Source organism: Micromys minutus (assembly GCF_963924665.1).
Source record: "Micromys minutus genome assembly, chromosome: 15".
Lineage (NCBI taxonomy): Eukaryota > Metazoa > Chordata > Mammalia > Rodentia > Muridae > Micromys > Micromys minutus.
The window spans coordinates 36069031-36088969 of NC_137984.1; the positions used below are offsets into that span (position 1 = coordinate 36069031).

General features: G+C 45.1%; 1 protein-coding gene across 1 annotated transcript in view; it reads left to right on the top strand.

The window, feature by feature from the left end:
* FGF2 (fibroblast growth factor 2) overlaps nucleotides 1-19939 on the top strand; it is a 52666-nt gene that overhangs the window by 25472 nt on the left and 7255 nt on the right. Inside the window, exon 2 of the mRNA XM_080929337.1 lies at nucleotides 17978-18081. Coding sequence (XP_080785463.1) covers nucleotides 17978-18081 — 104 coding nt within the window. The remainder of the gene's footprint in view (nucleotides 1-17977; nucleotides 18082-19939) is intronic.

The following is a 19939-nucleotide window of genomic DNA, read 5'->3' on the forward strand; positions in this document are numbered from 1 at the left end:
GTGTCCTTGTGGTATGGTGGGGCATCTTTTGGGCATATTCCTAAGAGTGGTACACTAGGTCTTCAGGTAGTACGATTTCCAAGTTTCTGAGGAACCACCAGATTGATTTCCAGAGTTGTTGTTCCAGTTTGCAATCCCACCAGCAATGGAGGAGTGTTTCTCTTTCTCCACATTCTTGCCAGCATGTGTTGTCACCTGAGTTTTTGATCTTAGCCATTCTGATTGGTATAAGGTGAAACCTCAGAGCCATTGTATTTCCCTGATGACTAAGGATGTTGAGCATTTCTTTAGGTGCTTCTTGGCCATTCAAGATTCTTCTGTTGTAAATTCTCTGTTTAGCTCTGTACCCTATTTTAAAAATTGGGTTATTTAGGTTTTTGGAGGTTAGCCTCTTGAGTTTTTTATATATTTTGGATATTAGCCCTTTATTGGATATGAGGTTAGTTAAGATTTTTCTTCCCAATCTGTAGGCTGTCAAGTTGTCCTATTGAATTTGTCTTTAGCCTTACAAAAGCTTTTCCGTTTCATGAGGTCCCATTTATCGATTGTTGATCTTAGAGCCTGAGCCATCGGAGTTTCTCCCTTGTGCCAATGAGTTTGGTAGCATAATTCTTTAAAAAATATGTTAAAAGCAGCACATAACTGTAGAACAAATAGTGACACTGCAATGTATGTTCACAACAAAAAGATGGGCTGTGGTCATCAGACCTGAAGAACATGGATAATGCAGGGGACAAATGGCATCTGGATGAAAGGAGAGCTTCTAGGATACCTGTGGCTGACACATTATTCCCAGTTATCTGGTAGAGAGGATTTAAACTGTGCCTAATAGGAAGGGATGGATATTTAACTACTCGAGGTCGTGGGTCCACCAGTTTCCACTGCCCATCTTTACATCTGTGTTCTGTTATCTGCTTCATTGCACCTGACTTTCATCATTGATCTAAGTAAGGTCTATAAATGTCAGGGTTTTGTTACCTAAGTGTTTCATATCTGTGGAATATGTTATTTATCTTCATTTGCCTATTTGCCTGTGAACCCTGAGGTAAGTCCACATCTTCTATTGCAAACAGTGATGCAGTAAACATTAGCAGCGATGTCATCTCTGACACGGTAACTCTTTTTGTGGACCTAGGCCTAGTGGTGGTGGTGTTGTATCCTATGGGATTGTATATCTAGTGTTTTGAACACTCCCATACAACTGTCCATATGGCCGAGCCAATTTACAATCCTTCCAGCAGTGTAGGGGAGCTTTGCTTTTTCTATAGCCTTAATAATTTTTATCTTTTTGATAGAATCCAAGGCATAAGTTTTACAATTTTTGTTGGCCTAATACTTGATGGATGGTTTCTCAAAAAGGATAGATAACATGGCATGTCTCCTGGAGGCAGCTGGCTATGGCTCAGTAGCCAGGTACTGAGGAAGAGGAAGAAGATCTAAGGGACAAAATGTTAGGTTGGCACTGGGGCTGGCAAAAAAGTATTGAGCATGCTTCCATATTGGAAAGTCATCAAGCTTGATCATCTCAAACATGAATCCATGAGTTTTGTGGAGCTGCTGCCTTTGGTACAGTTGGGAGCAAAGGTGGAATGTATTACTTGACTGCAGATACTGCCTTCTGCCCTGTCCTCACTTCAGTGCAGGCCCTGCTTCCTGCCCTCCCTCCCACCCATGCCCTATCTGTCCTCACTGGTATAGTTCTCTGATAAAACTGTCACAGCTCACCTATTCATCTGTGCAGTGTCTGTATTGCTGTGGACATCATCCTAATAGCTGGTGGTTTGAATGAAAATGGCTACTATAGGCACATGTATTTGAATGCATGCTTCCAGTTGGTGGAACTGTTTGGGGAGGATTGGGAGGTGTGGCCTTGTTGAGGGAGGTGTGACTGGGGTGGACTTTGAGGTTTCAAAAGCTCACCATTCTCAGCTCTCTTTGCCTGTGCTTTTGTCTTTTGGCATGAACTTTCTGCTACTGCTCCAGCACACCTCTCTGTGTGCTATCATGCCCACGCCATGATGGTAACAGACACATCCTCTGAAACTATAAGTCCTAAACAAACTCTTTCTTTCATAAATAGCCTTCATCATGTTGTCTCTTTATAGCCATAGTAAAGTAAATAAGGCAATAACCCAAGCAGTGTACTTAGGGTGAAACTGTCACATACTGCATAGTTGTTGGGCTTTTATCCTGAAACTTCTCTTGTTGAGGGTTAGACTGCAAGAGGACGCCTGGTAAGGTCGAGCTGAGGCTTGAAGCTCTGGAGACCCAGAAGGGATGATTGGAGTTTTGCCTCCCACTAGGCCCCTATCAGTTAGCCACAGCCTCCCATAGAGAGAATTGTGGCCCTCAGTCACATAGGGGCAGCTCCCCCAAGTACCCCCTCAAGCAGAAGAGGCATATTAAGCCAAATAAATAGGAAGCATCTGCTGTCAGATCCAACCCACCCCAAAACTGTATGTAAGATCCTGTCCAGAAGGAATAAAGGTATGAGAGAAGTACTCTGTCGTCTGGGAGCATCTGTCACAAGAGCTGTAACACTGCCCAGGAAAAGATCTGCTCTCCTGAAGCTTCCACCACCTGAAGCTCCCTTGAACTCTGCTCACTAACCAGCGCCCCTGACCCCCCACCAACTCAGCTTGGCTAGGCAGCTGGCAGCAGCACTTCTCCTCCCTGCTCCTGCCCTTTCCCCTTTGCTTAAACTCTCCTGCCTGGCCAGGCCAGGTTTCCACAGATAGCATCTGGGACACAGACCAACACTCCCTTCCAGAGTCTTGTATCTCATTGTTTCCAGTGTGTAATTACTTATCATCCTGTAATAAATATCTTTAATCCCAGCACCCTAAAGGTAGCATTTCATTGTTAATCATGTTCCTGGGTGGACAGGACTGAGCTCTGCAGGTGCATAAACACACACACACACACACACACACACACACACACACACACACTACTCTATGCAATCTGAAAAAGCTTTTGGATGTCTCTCCTTGAGGTTGGTTTGCCTGTCTTTTCAGAGTGTCTAATCTAAGAACAAATGTTTGGAGAGTGAGCGAGCTACTCACGTGCCTTCTGTTTTCATACCTTTGGCTAAAGCTCCCAGCTTAGGCATGGGGAGGACTGCAAGGGTACAGATCCCAGCTGTTCTGGTTCAATGCATCCACAAGGCAAGAACATCATGTTCCGTTCAAAAACCTCCTCTCCTGTCCGAGGGCATCTTTTGTGGACGCACTTCTGTTGGCTTCCATTACCAACACTGGTAAATGCATAAAGGACTGATGAGTCCAGTGCTGGTACTGAAGCCGAAACTCCAGGCTGTTCCTCACCGCTCTTGATATGATACCAACCCTGAAGCCCCCTTTCCCTTCCCATTCAGCTGGGCATTTCTTCCTGTGCTGAACACTCTGGCACCATCCAAATCATGGGCAGAACTGTGGCAATCTCCAATATCGAGTCTTCAAGTGATTTCAGATCAATGCATTTCTTTCAAAGAGCCTGCAGTGTCTTTACAGTTCTGGTCATATAAAACTCACTTTTCCTGTTCCACACCGCAGTTACCCCATTTGTTGTCTTCTGCCTTATTTATAGCACTCAAAACGTCCACCTACCCCTACACCCCCAGCCGGAGTGAGGAGGTGATTGAGTATCTCAGCAAAAAGCAAAGTGGAGATGGGTTTATTTGGGCTTGCAGTTCAGAGGGACACCGTCATCATGGTGACAAAGGCCGAGCAGTTGAGGTGTGAGGCTGGGCAGTCAGGAGAGGTCATATCTCATCTCCATACAAAAAGCAGGACAGGAAGTAAGGCCAGACTATACCGCCTCAAAGCCTGTCTCCAGTGACACAGTTCCCCCACGTAAAGCTCCACCTCATAAATGTTTTATACCCTTCCCACATAGCACCCCCAATCTGGGGACCACGTGTTTAAACTTGTGAGCTTATGGAACAATGGCAGGAAGGGAGTTACTTACAAATGTTGAAGAGCATCCACATTCATAAACACAGCAGTACCATGAGGCTGGCTGCAAACTCTGTGGGCTGGGTGCAAGGAAAGACTCTGTTGAGGCTCTTCATGTTATTGAAAATTAAGGGGAAGATGAGCAAAGAGACCAGAAGAAAGATGGCTCTGGCATTCCTGCACCATTGTCTGCTGGCTGCCAGCTTCCTGCCTCAGTGGGTCTGTTTCTGTAGCCATGATTGCCGAAGGAAATGTGTCTGCATGTGCTGTGGTGCAGAGCTAGGAACATAGTGCTTCATGGGTGCTGCATGAAGAATGTAGGCCAAACTAGAGTCAAACTCTCATAAGCACAAGTGGGTACACTGAGTCAAATGGGGTGGGGAATCCTTGTCTGTGAATTCCCCTCACCATCACAATACTGCTGGATACCAAGTACTGAGACTGTACCTGGGACCATGAGAGCTTAGCTCGTGACCATACAGAGCGCCTCTTTCTCATGCTGCTCAACACGAGAAAGGAAATCTGTAGATCTCTGAGACGTTTGGATCAGACAAGATTTTAAATCTGGGACAACACGAGATTACACAGTGGATCTGTGGAGGCTAGCGGAAGTCCAACAACCTTACCAGACACTGCTCTTAGTCTGTGAGTGTCAGCGGTGTGCTCAGTTCAGGAGCAGACAGTGAAGAGAAGGAGGCCACTTTAAAGATGTCACCATGGAGGAGTCAGCCTGCCGACGGTCAGTCCTAGGCCAGCGCACCAGAGGGTAGAGCTATAATCTCAGCCTTGGAAAAGGAGAGGCCATTTCTTCCTGGAGATTTTGAGGCAAAAAGAAAAGGCAGCTTTCATCTCTCTTTTGCATGTACCCAGTGCCTCTCACGAAAGGAAGGACGAAAGAGGTTTTCCTTGCAAGGGCCTCAGAAATCTTGGAGCTGGACCTCGGGATCTTGGCAGGGAGCAGGGTTTTCCAGAGTGGAGCTCGTCAGTGATTGAAAGACGTGCTGCAGGGCTATTTTCATGAGACTCAAATAAAACTCTCTTGTCTCCAGGCTGCTTTGGATGGTGTTTTCCTAATGATTTCCCCAGTCACACAGAATGGCTGTTCAGTTGCTGGAACACCTTGGGCAGCTTCCCGTCTACCCTGGGCTCTGCCTCCCGCACACACCACTCTGCTGTTCTGAAACTGCCTGGATTGAGCTTTGTAGATGAATGTTGACTCTTTAATCCAGAAAGAAGTGCCAGGAACACAAACAGCCCAACTAACTGGCACTCACCCGAGGGGAAGCCTGGGGCCAGCCAAAACGCTTGCATTATCTCCGAGGGGCCCTTACCTAACACTAAGAAAAGACTCAGGCACTGTGCAAGTGTCCAAGAGCATTTCAAAAGGGAAGAAGGAGCTGCCAGGAACAGGCTGGAGTTGGGAGGTGCTCCTCTCTTGGGTACACTGGAAACCCAAGCTTGGAGCTTGTGTCTCTGGCCAATCGCTTTTTGGCCACTTATGACTTGAAGACATTCTAGCTTGACTAGCTTTTGATGAAGTGTTTTCATGTAGGTGACCACAAGCTGAATGCCAGTAACAGATGTGTGTGTTCATGTGTATATATGTGTGCTTATGTATGTATATGTGTATGTGCTTGTATGTGTGTATTATTCACCCACATGTGTGTATGTGTCTACTTATATATGTGTGGGTGTGTATATGAATGTATGTATGTATGTCTTTTGTGTCCTATTTTAAAGTAGTCAATGAAGAGCCATTTCTTTTAAAGCGAGGACTCAGGTGTACATTAAGAGGAAGCTAGAGACCAAACACGGTCACCCCTCCTCAACCTGCAGCCCCTCATTAGAGTCTCACACTACACTTGTGTAGTTGTCACTGTAAACCCACACTTGCTCATCACTGACACCAGGACTGCCTTCATGGTAGTGAAAATGCTGTGAATTTCAGGGAGCTGAACAGATGCAGTGTGACAGCATCTTTGTCACTATGTCACATGCAGTCATCTCACTGGGAATCCTGAGCTCTACACATTCACCCCAGCCTCCACCTGCCACACCCCTCTTTCTGCCTTCCTTACATGCTTCCTCATGCCTTTCCACAGTTGGCCACTCTTTCCTTTTAGTACTCAGTTCTGTTTCTATGGCCTGGGTTACCACAGTTTGTTCTGTGGTTAATGAAAAGATACTGTGCCTGCGTCCAAGTCAGAGCGATCATGAATAAAGTTGCAGTGAGTGTCTCAGAGTCTGCGACTTCTGCAGAGGTGCTACCTAGTTTTCCTACAAGTACTTTTGTGTCCTTGAATGTTGAGACAACATTCAACAAAAGGGGTTGTTGAGGAACTTTCAAGAATTAATTTATATCATATTAGAAATACCAGCCATTGTTTTTAGTGACTGAGTTCCTTCACTTCTGGCAGCTGCCAACCCTGCCTGACATTCGGACTTCATGTGGTTTATTCCTTCTGTTAGAACTACCCACTTGCTCAGGGCCTCCTACTGTTGATCTCCTCAAACAAGGGAGCCTGTGTCTCCCTTAGCTTTCTAAGACGACTTCCAGAAGGCACTGCCTTTTGGGTAGCACAAGTATGTTTCTTGCAGGGTGTGCGAAGAATGCAAGGATCAAATGCTCTGGAGCCACCAGAGAAGTTTGTTACTAATAAGAATCTTTTTATCGTCGTCTGAAGCACAGGAAGTCTTCTTGTTAACCCTTAACATACACAAATGTGCATTTATTTACATGTACACCACACATACACACAAACACACGTACACACACACACACACACACACACACACACACACACACACACACATACACGCACCTTCTGATACCAAAATGGCACCAGATGAGGGCAGAGAGGTATCTTAACCATAGCTTCCCTCTGCCTTGCCTTTGTTTTGCCTCAGGTGAAATCAGAGACTTCAGAGCAGAGATGAAAGAAACTAAAAATCCATAGTCTCTGAATAATGGGGTGTTTGATGAGGAAAACAAGCCTTCAAGGCCGGTAAAACAAACCTACAGTGACTCCTATTCCTGTTGTACATTTTCCTATGATGGTAAGAAAAATGTCATTAAAATTGATTTCTTTAATGAAATCTTCTCATTAGAGTTTTGTGCTCTTATGATAAAACACATGTTAAACTTTGAGAAACTGCGTTCTGATTGCTCACTCTGCAGGAGCAGAGCCCGTTTATCTTAATGGAGGTCTTTGGGCAACAACGGCTACAGGAGAAGAAAATCCAGAGACACTGTAGGCAAAGCCTTTGGTCTGTGTGTGGCTTTGACTCTGGGTTCTTAGTTCCTTCCACTCTCATTCCACATGGAAACAGAAGCCAGGAGTAAAATAACAGCAAGAGGAAACTCCCTCACATGACAAAGCTTCTCACAAGTAATTTATGTATCCAGATGCATAGACTAAAAATGTCAGTTCTCTAACTGTAAGAGATTTTGAGTTGTTGGCTGATATTTTTTTTCCACATCAAATTTTAAACTTTTGGAGAGGTAGATTTCATCTTCCTTCATCTAGCTCCCCACTGCCACCTTGACATTAAGTTCTCACAAATGGATAGATAGTTCTGTCTGCCACATACAGAGTTGATATCACCACGACCAAGACATGAAATGTTCCTGTCTTAGTAATTTTCCTGTTGCTGTGATAAAATAACACTTTGATGGAGGCAACTTAAAGGAGAAAGGGTTTGCTTTGGCTCGCAGTTCCAGGGGTTACAGTCCATGGCAGGGAACACATGGCAGAAGATAGGGATTACATGGTGGCAGGACCATGGCTTCTCCCATTGCAGCCAACACTCAAGAAGTAGAGGGTGGACAGGAAGTGTGAACAAGCTATAAAGTCTGGAGTCCTGGAGCAAGGTTTCCATCCACTTCCTAAACGTTCCACAACCTTCTCAATAGCTGGGGACCAACTGTTTAAAAACACATGGGCCCATGGAGACATTGCATTTGAATGTGCCTGGCAGCCACAGTCTGTTTTCCATTACTGTGATTCCAGGGCCACCTATTTTTAGAAACACGTTAGGGACATTTCTCCATTGAACACATACAGGACTAATGACTGTTATAGGCAACGCCAGGTGTTTATTTATAGCTTCGTGTGCTCAGCACTGACTTGGTTTGCCCTGCCAGAAGACAGTGTGGGGTCCTGAAGTCTGGATTTTTGAGGCATTGACATTACAGTTATTCCTGCATGAAATGCCCCTGCCGGAGGCTGGTGGCATTTTCTCACTTGAATTGTATGACCCACAGAGCAGGCCAGAGAGAGTCCATGGTAGTTTCGTTTGGGGCTCCCATGTCTCTGAAGTAGTCATCAAGGAAGGGTGGAGGGCTCTGGTGAGTCGGGTCGGTGGTTGAGAGCATTTGCTGTTCACACGGAGAATCTGAGTTCTAGTCCCGGCACCCACATGGAGGTTCACAATGCTCTGTAACTCCAGCTCCAGGGGATCTGGTGCCCTCTCCTGACATCTGGGTACCCACATGCACATGTGCACTCCCTTCCATGTGTACACATAAATAATAAAAAAAAAACCAAATGCACAGAAAAGACAGACAAGGGAAATATTTGTCTTCATCAGCTGTGGCCGTTCACTGAGCAGGGGCCAGCGCTGTCTGCTCATCCCTGGACTGTGTCCACCTTGACTCAGTTGCATCCAGAGCTTCCAAATGCCACAGTCTGATTTACATGATGCCACACTGGAGGTGAAAGAGTCTTTACATGTACAGACAAGCCTCTGTGTTAGCAAGGGAATGCCACCATACGGACTGATTTTAAGGAGCCAGACTCCTAGGTTACCCACTTTGCTGTAAGGTTTTAGGGAATTCCTCATTGGTTAGGAAACCTTAGATTTGATCAGGGACAAGAGACCATCCAGGAGAGAACAAGTACAAACTACAAAATATGTCTGGGACATCTTTTTGAAAGTTTCAGTTTTGGCTGCACGAGGTAGTACATGCCTTTAATCCCAGCATTCAGAATGTAGGTAGATCTCTGTGAGTTTGGGGCCAGCCTGGTCTACATAATGAGTTCCAGGCTAGCTTGGGCTACACAGGAAGACCCTTCCTCCTCTTCCATGCCTCACACCAAGAAAAGGAGTCTCTCCTGTCTATAATCATATCGCGGTAAGCCCTGTTCCCTACATTTTAAGACAGTCATAGTCTTATTGTTGTTGGTGGTAGTATCAGAGAAGCAATGCAGACCCCACACTGGTGTTTTCTCCGTGCAGGTGGGGGGTAAAGGCTTCTGTGAAGTAAAGCTGCAGTGGGTCCAGCCTGGCTGGGAGATCCAACCTTTCCTTAAAAGCCAGCATCGTAGTTTCTGCAAATGTGCATCTGCTGTCCTTCCGTGTGATTTTCCGACAGCTGCAGCCGAGTCTTGCTCTCCATAGGTCTCTTGCAGGGGTTGTTTCTGTTTGCAGCTCCAAAGGTCTTGCTGTGGTCAAAGCCTGCAGGGGAGGTCTAGCCTGTCCCCTGACTTCAGAACTGTGATGGCAAAGGTGTCTGAGGCCTCGAGGGATCCTGGCTTTCGTGGGTCCTTACAGCTCCCCACGCCCTACTTCTGAGCTCTCAGGTTGATGCTACCTTGGGAGAGAAATTATTCTGACCAATAGTTTTCTCTGTGCAAGTCCCAGTCACACTTTGACATTTTTAATTTTTAAATGAGTTACATGTATTTAGGTAGCAGGACATAAGCCACACTGTGCACATGGAGGCCAGAGGCCAACTTTTGAGAATCAGTTCTCTCCTTCCACCATTGGGTCCTAGCCTTGAGCTCAGAAGGTCCTTGCCCTTAGTGGCAGGCAGCCTTGTCCCCTCAGTCACCAAATTTTCTTAACCAGTGGTCTGAGACCTGTGTGCGGAGTGGCTGTCACATTATGTGGCTTTGCTCACTGCTCCAATAGTTCTGAACTTCATCTTAAGCTTTACTTTAGATTAATTTTAGATGATGGAGAGTCACATGGTGTCACAGTTGCTCTGTACCCTTTGCTCATCCTTTCCCAAGACTTATTGCTTAGGGAGTGATTACCTTTTTCAGAACTAAAAGATAGGAATACAGCACAGTGAGCTAAACCTCAGCCTTACACGGATCTCACCACTTTCTCCACTGCTTCCGTGTTTTCTGCCCCAGGACCAGGTCAGGCTACTGTGTTGTATTGAGCCTCTTGGTTTTTAATGGGCAAAATGGTTTCATCTGCAAATAATCAAAGTGTTCTCTTCCGTTCTGAATCTGTATGCATGGGCTTAGTATGTATATGTATGTAGTGTCTGTATGTGGAATGTGAGTTTATGCGTGGTGTGTATGTATAGTACATGTATGGTGTGTGATGTTAACACATAGGCTAGGTTAGGTATGTCTTCTGATGTGCATGTCTCTTACTTACATTGTGGTTCAAATGATGTATATGCATGTATATGATGTGTGTGTGTGTGTGTGTGTGTGTGTGTGTGTGTGTGTGTGTGTGTGTGTGCGCGCGCGCGCGCGCGTGCGCTCTTGCCCCAGATGGACTGAATGTCTTCTCTCTCACAAGATCAGCTTGCAGTGTCTTCCACACACATTAAAGCACTGTGGGGTCTGCCCATTCCTTTTGATCAGTGTCTGCTCTGTCTGCTCCAGGGAGGTGCTGCTCTCTGAAGCTCCCCATCTGCTTTAGGTGCAGCCTGTGCTCCCCAGGAAGCTGTAGTTAAACATCACTTACAACCTTGTTTGGGATGCACATTTCTAGAACTGATCATCCTCTGGAAATGGACTCTGGATTTGGTGTGGGTGCTCCGTCAACTGGCAACATCTTCTAGCCTTCTTCAGTCAGCTTAGTCCTTAGCCATGCCCAGCTCCCCAAGACAGAAATGTGCCCCCCATTCCTCTCTCATTCTCCCTCTCTCTACCCCTCTCACTTTCTATCTCTTCCCTTCCCTGCTTCCGGTTTTCCTTGTCTCCACCTTTTCCTGCTTCCACTCTTGGTCATATGCTCCCTGTCCTATGTGTTGACTAGTCTCAGGCTTACTGCTTTAGAAAACAGTGTCCCCTTCCCTCTCCCTCCCCCATCCTCCCCCCATCTCATGTCATACTACCATGCTTCTCAACACAGAATCCAGAGTAGCCACAGTCCCCAGTACACATCTACGTATGCAACATACCTTACTGTGCCGTACCCCAAAGGAGGCCTGGGCTTTCCGACTTCACCCTTTCTTCTATGGGTGTTATGTAAGATGCTCTCTTGTTGCCTCTTTTCTTGATCAACTGCTAATTCCTTCTCCATTCAGCTTTCCCTGTTCCCAGGAAACCTCTGATCTCTCAGGTTAGGTACTGTACGTCTTTTGATGTGTGATGTGCATGTCTCTGATTTTTAACCATGGTTCAAATATAAAACCCCAGCCCCCGTCCCTGTCAGCTTATATATCAGAGGCTTGGCTACCAGCCCATGGCTCCAGAGAAGGTGACTAGATCTTGAAAGGCTGTATTGTCACCAGTGAATGGATCAGTGGCGGAATGGACTGCTAGGTGACAGGCGATGGGACCCAGTCACAGAAGGTTGGTCGCATGTATCTTCCCACTTGCCCTTTCTTGCTGCCTTTCAGCTTTCCACTGATGGGAGGAGAGTAGCTCCACTCCATCCTGCTTCTCCACCAGCAACAGAGCCCAAAGCAACAGAGCCAACTGCGCTGGTCAGTTCTTGTCAATTTAATATAAACCTGAGTCGTCTGAGGGGAGGGGATTTCAGGTGAAGACTTCCTTCCACTGGATTAGCCTGTGGGCAAACCTGCCAAGCATTTTTAGATTAGTTATTGGCATGGAGGATGATGCCACCTCTGGGAAGGCTGAACAAGTCAGGGAGAGCAAGCTAGCAGGTAAGGTTTCTCTATAGTGCCTGCCTCGGTTCTTGCGTCAGTCTCCTGCGTGGCTTCCCTAAGGGACAGACCGTAAGATGTAAGCTGAAGTAAACCTTTTCTTCTCTAATGTCTCAGTCACTGGGCTATTGCTGTAAAGAGGTGCCATGACTATGGAAACCCTCACAAGAGAAAGTATTTAACTGGGACTGGCTTACAGTGTCAGAGGTTTAGTCCATTATTGTCATGGTGGGAAGCTCGGTGGCACACAGGACCTGGTGCTGTGGGAACTCTGCAGTTGAGCGCTCTACACCTAAGACACTGGGCCTGGCAAAGCCCCCTACTCCAGCAAGGCCACACCTCCTAATAGTGCCACTCCCTGGTGACCAAGCATTCACTTCTGTGAGCCTCCTGCGGCCACTCCTATTTATGCTGCCACACCTAAGTTGTTCTCGGTCCGAGTTTTAAGACAGCAACAGAGAATCACACTGGGACATCAACTGACTCAACCCCCTGACTCCATGAGCCAGTTTCTAATATAATCTTTGCTGCTGGAAGTTGTTTTTCTCATCTCTTTTGGAGACGCTCTTTTGCTGGCTTGGCTCTCACCAAGTGAATGGACTGGCCAGCCAGGGAGCTGCTTGTCTCTAGCTTCCAGTGCTGGGCTGACAAGGAAACTGCACACCCTGCCCAGCTTTCCGTGTGGGTTCTTGTGTTAGATGAAGTTATTTACCGACAACACCCCCTCGGCCATCACTGAATATCATGCTGGTTTGAGTGGGAAAAAAAATCTAAACCTTCCTGGGAAAAATCAATGTATTTGGAATGTGCAAGTCCAGTGGGCTCATCGGCAAGGATGGCATACCAAGCTGGAGGGGTTAGTATTTTTACACGTCCTGTGAAATGTCTGTGGTACTAATAGGTATGAAGATGCATTATGTGATGCCTACCGGATCTAAACATTCAAGGTTACTGGTAGTGCCATATTTTGATGCAGTTAATTCTGTGCGTCAGGTTTGTTGTTGTTACAAATACTTTATAGACTGCCATTTCCTACCTGTGTCAGATGCCTGACCCCTCGCCGATGTGTGCTGTGCTGATCATTGCTGGTTGGACTTCTTGCTTTGGCCTGGGCTGTCATGTGTTTCAGCTGCCACACCGGCTTGTGTGAAGGAGTTTGCTTCACATTTTCCATATTTATTTTCACTCCTAACTTGCCTGCATCTTTCCCCTCACAGTGTCACGGCAAAGGGATAGGAATCGGTATATATGCAAATGGTCTCAATCCTCCAATTCAGAGACATAGACTAATCGATTTGATTAGAAAACACGGTCCTTCGTTCTCCTCCAACCAAGAAACACAGCTCCCCATCTAAGACAAGGACAGGTATCACCGTAGAGTAAAAGGGCGGAACACGGCTGTGTACCAGCTTTTGGGAAGGCATCATCTGTGCATGTGATTAGTCTATTTCTATTTGGCTTCAGCTCAGCTATGAAGTGTCTTTAAAGAAAATCAGTGCCTTTGTGATATATCCGACTCCGGTTACTTTCTAAGTGTCTACAATCGGTGTCCACTGCTAACTGATAGCCTGCAGGCACAGGTCACCCCAGAGGTCTGTAAAGGAAGCTGAGCGAGTAGCCCTGAATGATGGCATTTACCCTGAGGCTAACACATTTCCCACACGTTGATGCCACAGTCACGGTTGGGACTGGAAATGTACCTTAGGACTGAGCAGTGAGCTGGAGCTGAGGGACAGCTTGTTGAGAGGAGCGAAAGGAGGCTGGAGACAGACTGTGCAATCCCACCATGGCCTTGCACATAACCCTAACTAGAGAGGCCTAGGCCTTCACAGGTCACCGATTCTGAAGCACTTTGGATCTGTCTTAGTCACTGGCACATAATCATGACTAGAATCTAGCTCCTTTGCTTTACCCTGTGAGATTTTCTGTCCTCATTTGTTTAGGTTTCGTGTTTTGATTGCATTCTTTTAATTCCGTAGTATGTTTTCTATCTTTTTAATTGGATATTCTCTGTATTTATGATTCAGGTGTTATCCCCTTTCCACTGATCCCATCCTCCCTGTTGGTGCTCCCTCTCCCAACCTTCCTCTCCTACCTCAGCATTCCCCTACACTGGGAAAATGACCCTTTGCTGGACCAAAGTCCTCTCCTCTCATTGATGCCAGACAATGCTGGCCTCTGCTGCATACGTACCTGGAGCCATGGGTATAACAACTCATTGGTTGGTGTTTTAGTTCCTGGGAGCTGTGGTGGATTTGAATAGGTGATAATTTTTTTCTTCCCATGGGGTTGCAAATCCTCTCAGCTCCTTCATTGGGGTCCCCGTGTTTAGTCCAATGGTTAGCTGCAAGCATTCTCCTCTGTATCAGTATGGCTCTGGCAGAGCCTCTGAGGAGTCATCTATATTAGATTCCTGCCAGGAAGCACTATTTGGCATCAGCAATAGTGCCTGGGTTTAGTGGTATATTTTCAAGCCAGTAGAAGAAGAGTTTGGCCCAGGTAACTGTGAGCCTAACTGAGGCCAATGCTCTTTGGAACCAGTGGTGATTTGCACAGAGAGGGCAGGGAATGACATGCCCATTCAAACTCTATTTTTTTAAATATGAAATTATCAGATATATCTAATATAGAGTGGAATCGCGGAGCATCATGGTTCACGTAGGTTTGAAGCACATCAACTGTGGTTTACGTATTCTACCTACGCCATGGAGATACTCGTACTGCCAGAGTGTTTTAAAGCTGATCTCACAAGTTAGATCTCATTTTATGCAGATAATAATTTCCCGATAGGGAAAGCAGTGTGCTGTAATCACTGCATCACTGTCTTACCTAGCAGTTTTGATATTACCTCAGAGTCTTCCAGAAGCAGCTCCAGGCTGTCCCCCTAGCTACTTGTAAACAGTGGGGAAGTTACTTTACCTTACGCTCACACTTGGTTGGTTTCTCCCATTTTGAGCTGTCATTAGGTTTTTAGTTGTCTGAGTAGTGCCCAGATGGAGGGACCCCTGGGCTAATTGTACTGGAGGATTGATGACTTCCTTATTTTTTTTTTTCTGGGACCAAACACATTTGATGAACACTCTGTACCCAACCCTGTTATAATGACTTACATCATAGGTTTTACTGGGCAAAGTTGTGAGGAGTTTGGCAGTAAAGTTTGGTAGTATTTTCTGTTTGAAGTGGCCCTTGTGGTCTTGCATGTTTGACTGTCTTGTCCCCAACCGGGTGCTGTTTGGGGACTCCCCTGGGCCGGGTTGGTAGGGCTGGGTCACTAGAGGTGATGGCCTGTCTCAACGTCTGCTCCTGTTTTTTATTTTCTGCCTTACCAAGATGGAAGGTGTGCTGCCCCACTGACCCACTCCCACCGAACTGCCCAGTGTGCCCTCGCTGCCACAAGGGACTGGATCCCCTAAAACCTTGAATGAAAAAAAGTTTACTTTCCTTAAGTAGCTTCTGACTAGTATTTTGGCATGCTTGGGACTATGTTAAGAATTCACAAAATTTATTTGACCTCGGGACTTGTTTTTAGGTGACATTTGTTAGTCAGAATACATTTTGGGTCAAACAAAACAAAAAAAAAAAAAAAAAAAAACAAACAAAAAAACTCAGATGACAGCAGATGCTGGTGAAGATGTGGAGAAAAGGAACACTCCTCCACTTTTGGTGGGGTTGTAAGCTGGTACAACCATTCTGGAAATCAGTCTGGTGGTTCCTCAGAAAATTGGACACAGTACTACCTGAAGATCCAGTTACTTCACTTCTGGGCATATACCCCAAAGATGCTCCAACATACAATAAGGACGCATGCACCACCATGTTCATAGCATCCTTATTTATAATAGTCAGTAGCTGGAAAGAACCCAGATGTCCTTCAGTAGATGAATAGATACAGAAATTGTGGTACATTTACACAATGGAGTACTACTCAGCTATCAGAAACAATGACTTTATGAAATTCCTAGGAAAATGGATGTATCTAAAGACTATCATCCTGAGTGAGGTTAACACAGTCACAAAAGAACAGACATAATATGCAGTCACTGATAATTGGATACTAACCCCAGAAAGCTCTGAACACCCCAGAAACAACTCACAGACTATATGAAGCTCGAGAAAAACAAAGGCCAAAAAGTGGAAGCCTCAGTCCTTCATAGAAAAAAAAGTGTATAGCACCATCTCAGAGTGTGGTACACACCTAGACCTTAAATCAGTAATAACTCAAGATCTAAGAAGATAGCCTTACGGCAATTTTTGGTGTTTAAAAATCATTATGTTCAATCTTTACACACCAAGAAAACTGACTATTTTCATGTTATGTTTTGTTTTACATGTACTTTATGCTCATTGTAACTAGTAAGATTTCAATGCATACTATCAAACCACTATCAAATATACTGACAAAAATATATTCATATAGTTTTATGCCAAAATGATTCTAAAAATTTTCTATATGTATCTTTGTTTTTTTTTTTAAATAAAGTTGTAAGAAAGAAAAAATAAAAAGAATACATTTTGGGTGATGTTGTCCTAGCAGGAAAATTCTGCCTCCAAATAACAAAGTATAAATGTTTAACTTCGTTTTTACTCCCATTTAAGTAGATAATTTTTGTGTCCAAATTGAATTACCACAATCATGTAAAACGTGGTTTGCTTTCCGGAAATCTACTTGATATTAACGTAGTGTGGTAAGTCATACTGCATGAGCGTGTCATGTGACAGCATGTTGGGGTTTGATAAGATACTTAGAAAATAAGAACAGCTAACAGCGAGTCCCTCGAATACACTGGGAAAAGGGGAGATGAGGTAAAAGTAAGATGTGCAGAAGCCAAAGAGGCAGCACCCAAGGCAGCAGTGGGTTAGATTACTCTTCATTTGTGAAAAATTAACCAAACAAGACTTCAAAAATGCTCCCATTTAAGCAGCTGCACTGCACAGATATCTTACAGATGTTCTCAATTCCTTGTAGTCTTAAAATACATTTATTGTATTTTTTAAAAAAACACTTTGTTCTAAACGACACACAAATAAAAAAAAAACCAGCACACAGCCGGTTTAAAGAAGCCATTCAAATGCTTTCCTGGTCCCAAACTCAGCCCATGGTTAGAATGGCCATTCGGAGCCCATGGGGATCTCCCCATTCATCATCAGCTGCATCTCATTCACATATCCAGCACAGGGGAAGAGGCTAGGGCAGAATCAAAGCTGCAAACTTAGCCTTCTAATCCTTCCTGATGCCCGAGTGCCCTTTGCCTGTGTTCTGTCTTCTCTCATCGCCCAATCCTCTGGTTCACCTTTGCAAATGCTCCCTCTCACATGCACCTGTTTGACATACACGCTGGCGAATTATGGGCTGGGATCGGCATATGAGGGGACATGAGAGTTTTGCTCTTTCTGAGTCTGGGTCACCTTACTTAATAGGATACTTTAAATCTCCACCTGTTTCCCTAAACATTTCATCATTTTTTTTCTTTATAGCTATATACTATTCCATTTTGTATATGTATCACATTGTCCTTGTCTAGTCATTGTTGAGAACACCTAAGCTGATTCAGTTTCCTTGCTATTGCGAATAGAGAGACACTTTATGCACAGATATGCCTGTGTCTCTCTGGTAGGCTAAAAAGCCTCTGGGTATATATGCCCAGGAATGGAGTAACTGGATCAAATAGTAACTGCTTAAAAACATGAATGGTTAACATGCCAAATAAGGCCAGCAAGGATAACTGTTCTCCATCCTGTCCTCCTGTCCTTCCTCTGTCCTCTGTAGGGCACAGGGCTGACAATGGAGTTGGGAGGATGGCATGAGGACCCTGCATTCTTCCCTCTCTTGCTCATCTCATGTGTGGTTTCTCTACCTTTCTGATCTGCACACTGGATCACCACCTTACTAGGCAGGGTTCGTGTGTGTGTGTGTGTGTGTGTGTGTGTTTGTGGTTTATGTCTGTGAGCGTGTGTGCATGTGTATGTATGGTATGTTGTGTGTGTATGTGTATATGCACATGTATATGTGGTGTTCTCTCTCTCTCTCTCTCTCTCTCTCTCTCTCTCTCTCTCTCTCTCTCTCTCTGTGTATGTGTGTGTGTGTGTGTGTGTGTGTGTGTGATCTGTGAATTGTGGGGTTGCTTTGATCTCTGGTGCCATAATTTTTCTCTGTTACTCACAGTCAAACTACAGCTCCAAGCAGAAGAGAGAGGAGTTGTATCCATCAAGGGAGTGTGTGCGAACCGGTACCTTGCTATGAAGGAAGATGGACGGCTACTGGCTTCTGTGAGTAGTGCTTTCTGTTAAGAGGTTTCTTTCATTTGCTCTGTGTGGTTATTTAGTACTAGCATTGGTACTGAACCGTTGTGTGGGTGGGCGTTATTTTATCTTTGTATTTCCCTAGATAGTAGCATTCCCGGGATTTCACAGACATTGAGACTCAAGCAGGGAGGAACACAGAGTTCCTAAGATGAAGTCCAGGCACTCTGCAGTCACAGTGGCTCCAAATCACTCCGCTTTTCTCTGCAAAACAGTTGAAAAAAAGTGTATGGTTGTTTAAAAGTCATAATAAAAAGTCACACATAAAACTTGGTGATTAGTTTTGAAGTTTCTTCCTTAGACTCATAGGAAATATTTGTCCTCTAGATATCAGTTGGGAAACACAGATGCTGGCTCCACCCCTTGGTTCTTCAGCAGATTATTCTGAGTTGGTTCCTCATTGTGTATCACAGGTACACTGACCTCATCTTAGCACAGCTTTGCAAGGACTTAAGTGGTTATTATATGTCATTTTTACATTGTATCATAGCTAGTCAGGGGTTCTAGCTTCTTTCTAGGAATGAAAGTTCCCTCCCAGTGTCTCCTTCATATCAAAACTATAGACACACCATGTTTAGAGAATGGTACAGTGGAATAAAATTATATGACACAGGGCACATTCCTGCCTCCTACAGGATGGGTAGGGCGGGCATAAAGGCTTGGTTGTATGGTTTTGAGAATGTCATCAAGGGCATTGTGCTAACAGGCCAGTGTTCTTCCCCTGAGCCATACACTCAGCTCTGCCTAACCTCTCTAGTGTAGACAGTATCATAGCTTTGAGTGGTTCCAGTGTTGTTAGCTGTGTTTTTTTTCTGAATGAAGGTGTTTAGATTTCAGAGAGAGAAATCTAATCATCAATTTTCAGATCCATCATTGGACAGAGATACTGTCATCAGTGAACACAGTATCACTGATGGCCATCCTCATGACAGATTGCTGGCATCAGTCAAGGTGAACTTGGCAGGATAATTGACAAAGCTGTGTGCCGGGCTCATAACTGTCATTCTGTAGCTAAAACATTTCCAAGACCCTCTTCAGGAGTAGCCCATGATCACAGAGTGTTCAGTATGACAGATGTGCTAGAGAGCAGCCTTAAAGAGCCAAGTATCATGTGTTCTCTGCCCCTATGGGTCCATTGTGCAGGAAGACAGAGGTGTAAGTATTGGTGTGGTGTGTGGGTGCTTTGAGTTCTATCGGTAGTTCACACACATGCAGAGTAATACGGGAGAAGATTGGAAGTATTATGATGTAAGAAGTAATTTAGGGAAGGACATGCCTAGCTTGTGTAGAACTCATGGAGGTGACTTGTAAGTAGAGTGTTGGTGAAAAAGACCCCCAGGCAGGGGTAGAGATGAAACTATGGATACAAGAGGCTACGGAAGACAGAGGCAAATGATTCTGTGTTCACTTTAAGAATGGACACTTCATTTTCCCCACTGCTACTCATATGTTGTGTACAAGCTGCTGGAGAGACACTGCAGACAGAGCTTGAGCAGAGTCTTTTACCCCTCCATTTAAAATCTTCCTTCTGTACTTCCCTGCCCTGTGACCTTATTTAGGACACTCCTCCTAGGGTTCATCTGCAGGTTTCCACAGTCACAGGATCACATCTAGGTTAGGGTTTGTACCTGAGAAAGGCACTGTAGACTGTCTGGACCCCAGCAGAACACAAACAGCATTTGCAGGACTGTGTTGAAGTGCACGGATCCTGTTTTGGTCATAACTGGCTGTGGCCTCCACTAGCCCTGTTCCCTTGAGATTCTGTTCTCTCCTGTCCACTTCAGTCTTAGTCAATGCATGCCTTCCGAGGGTGAGAGTGGATCAC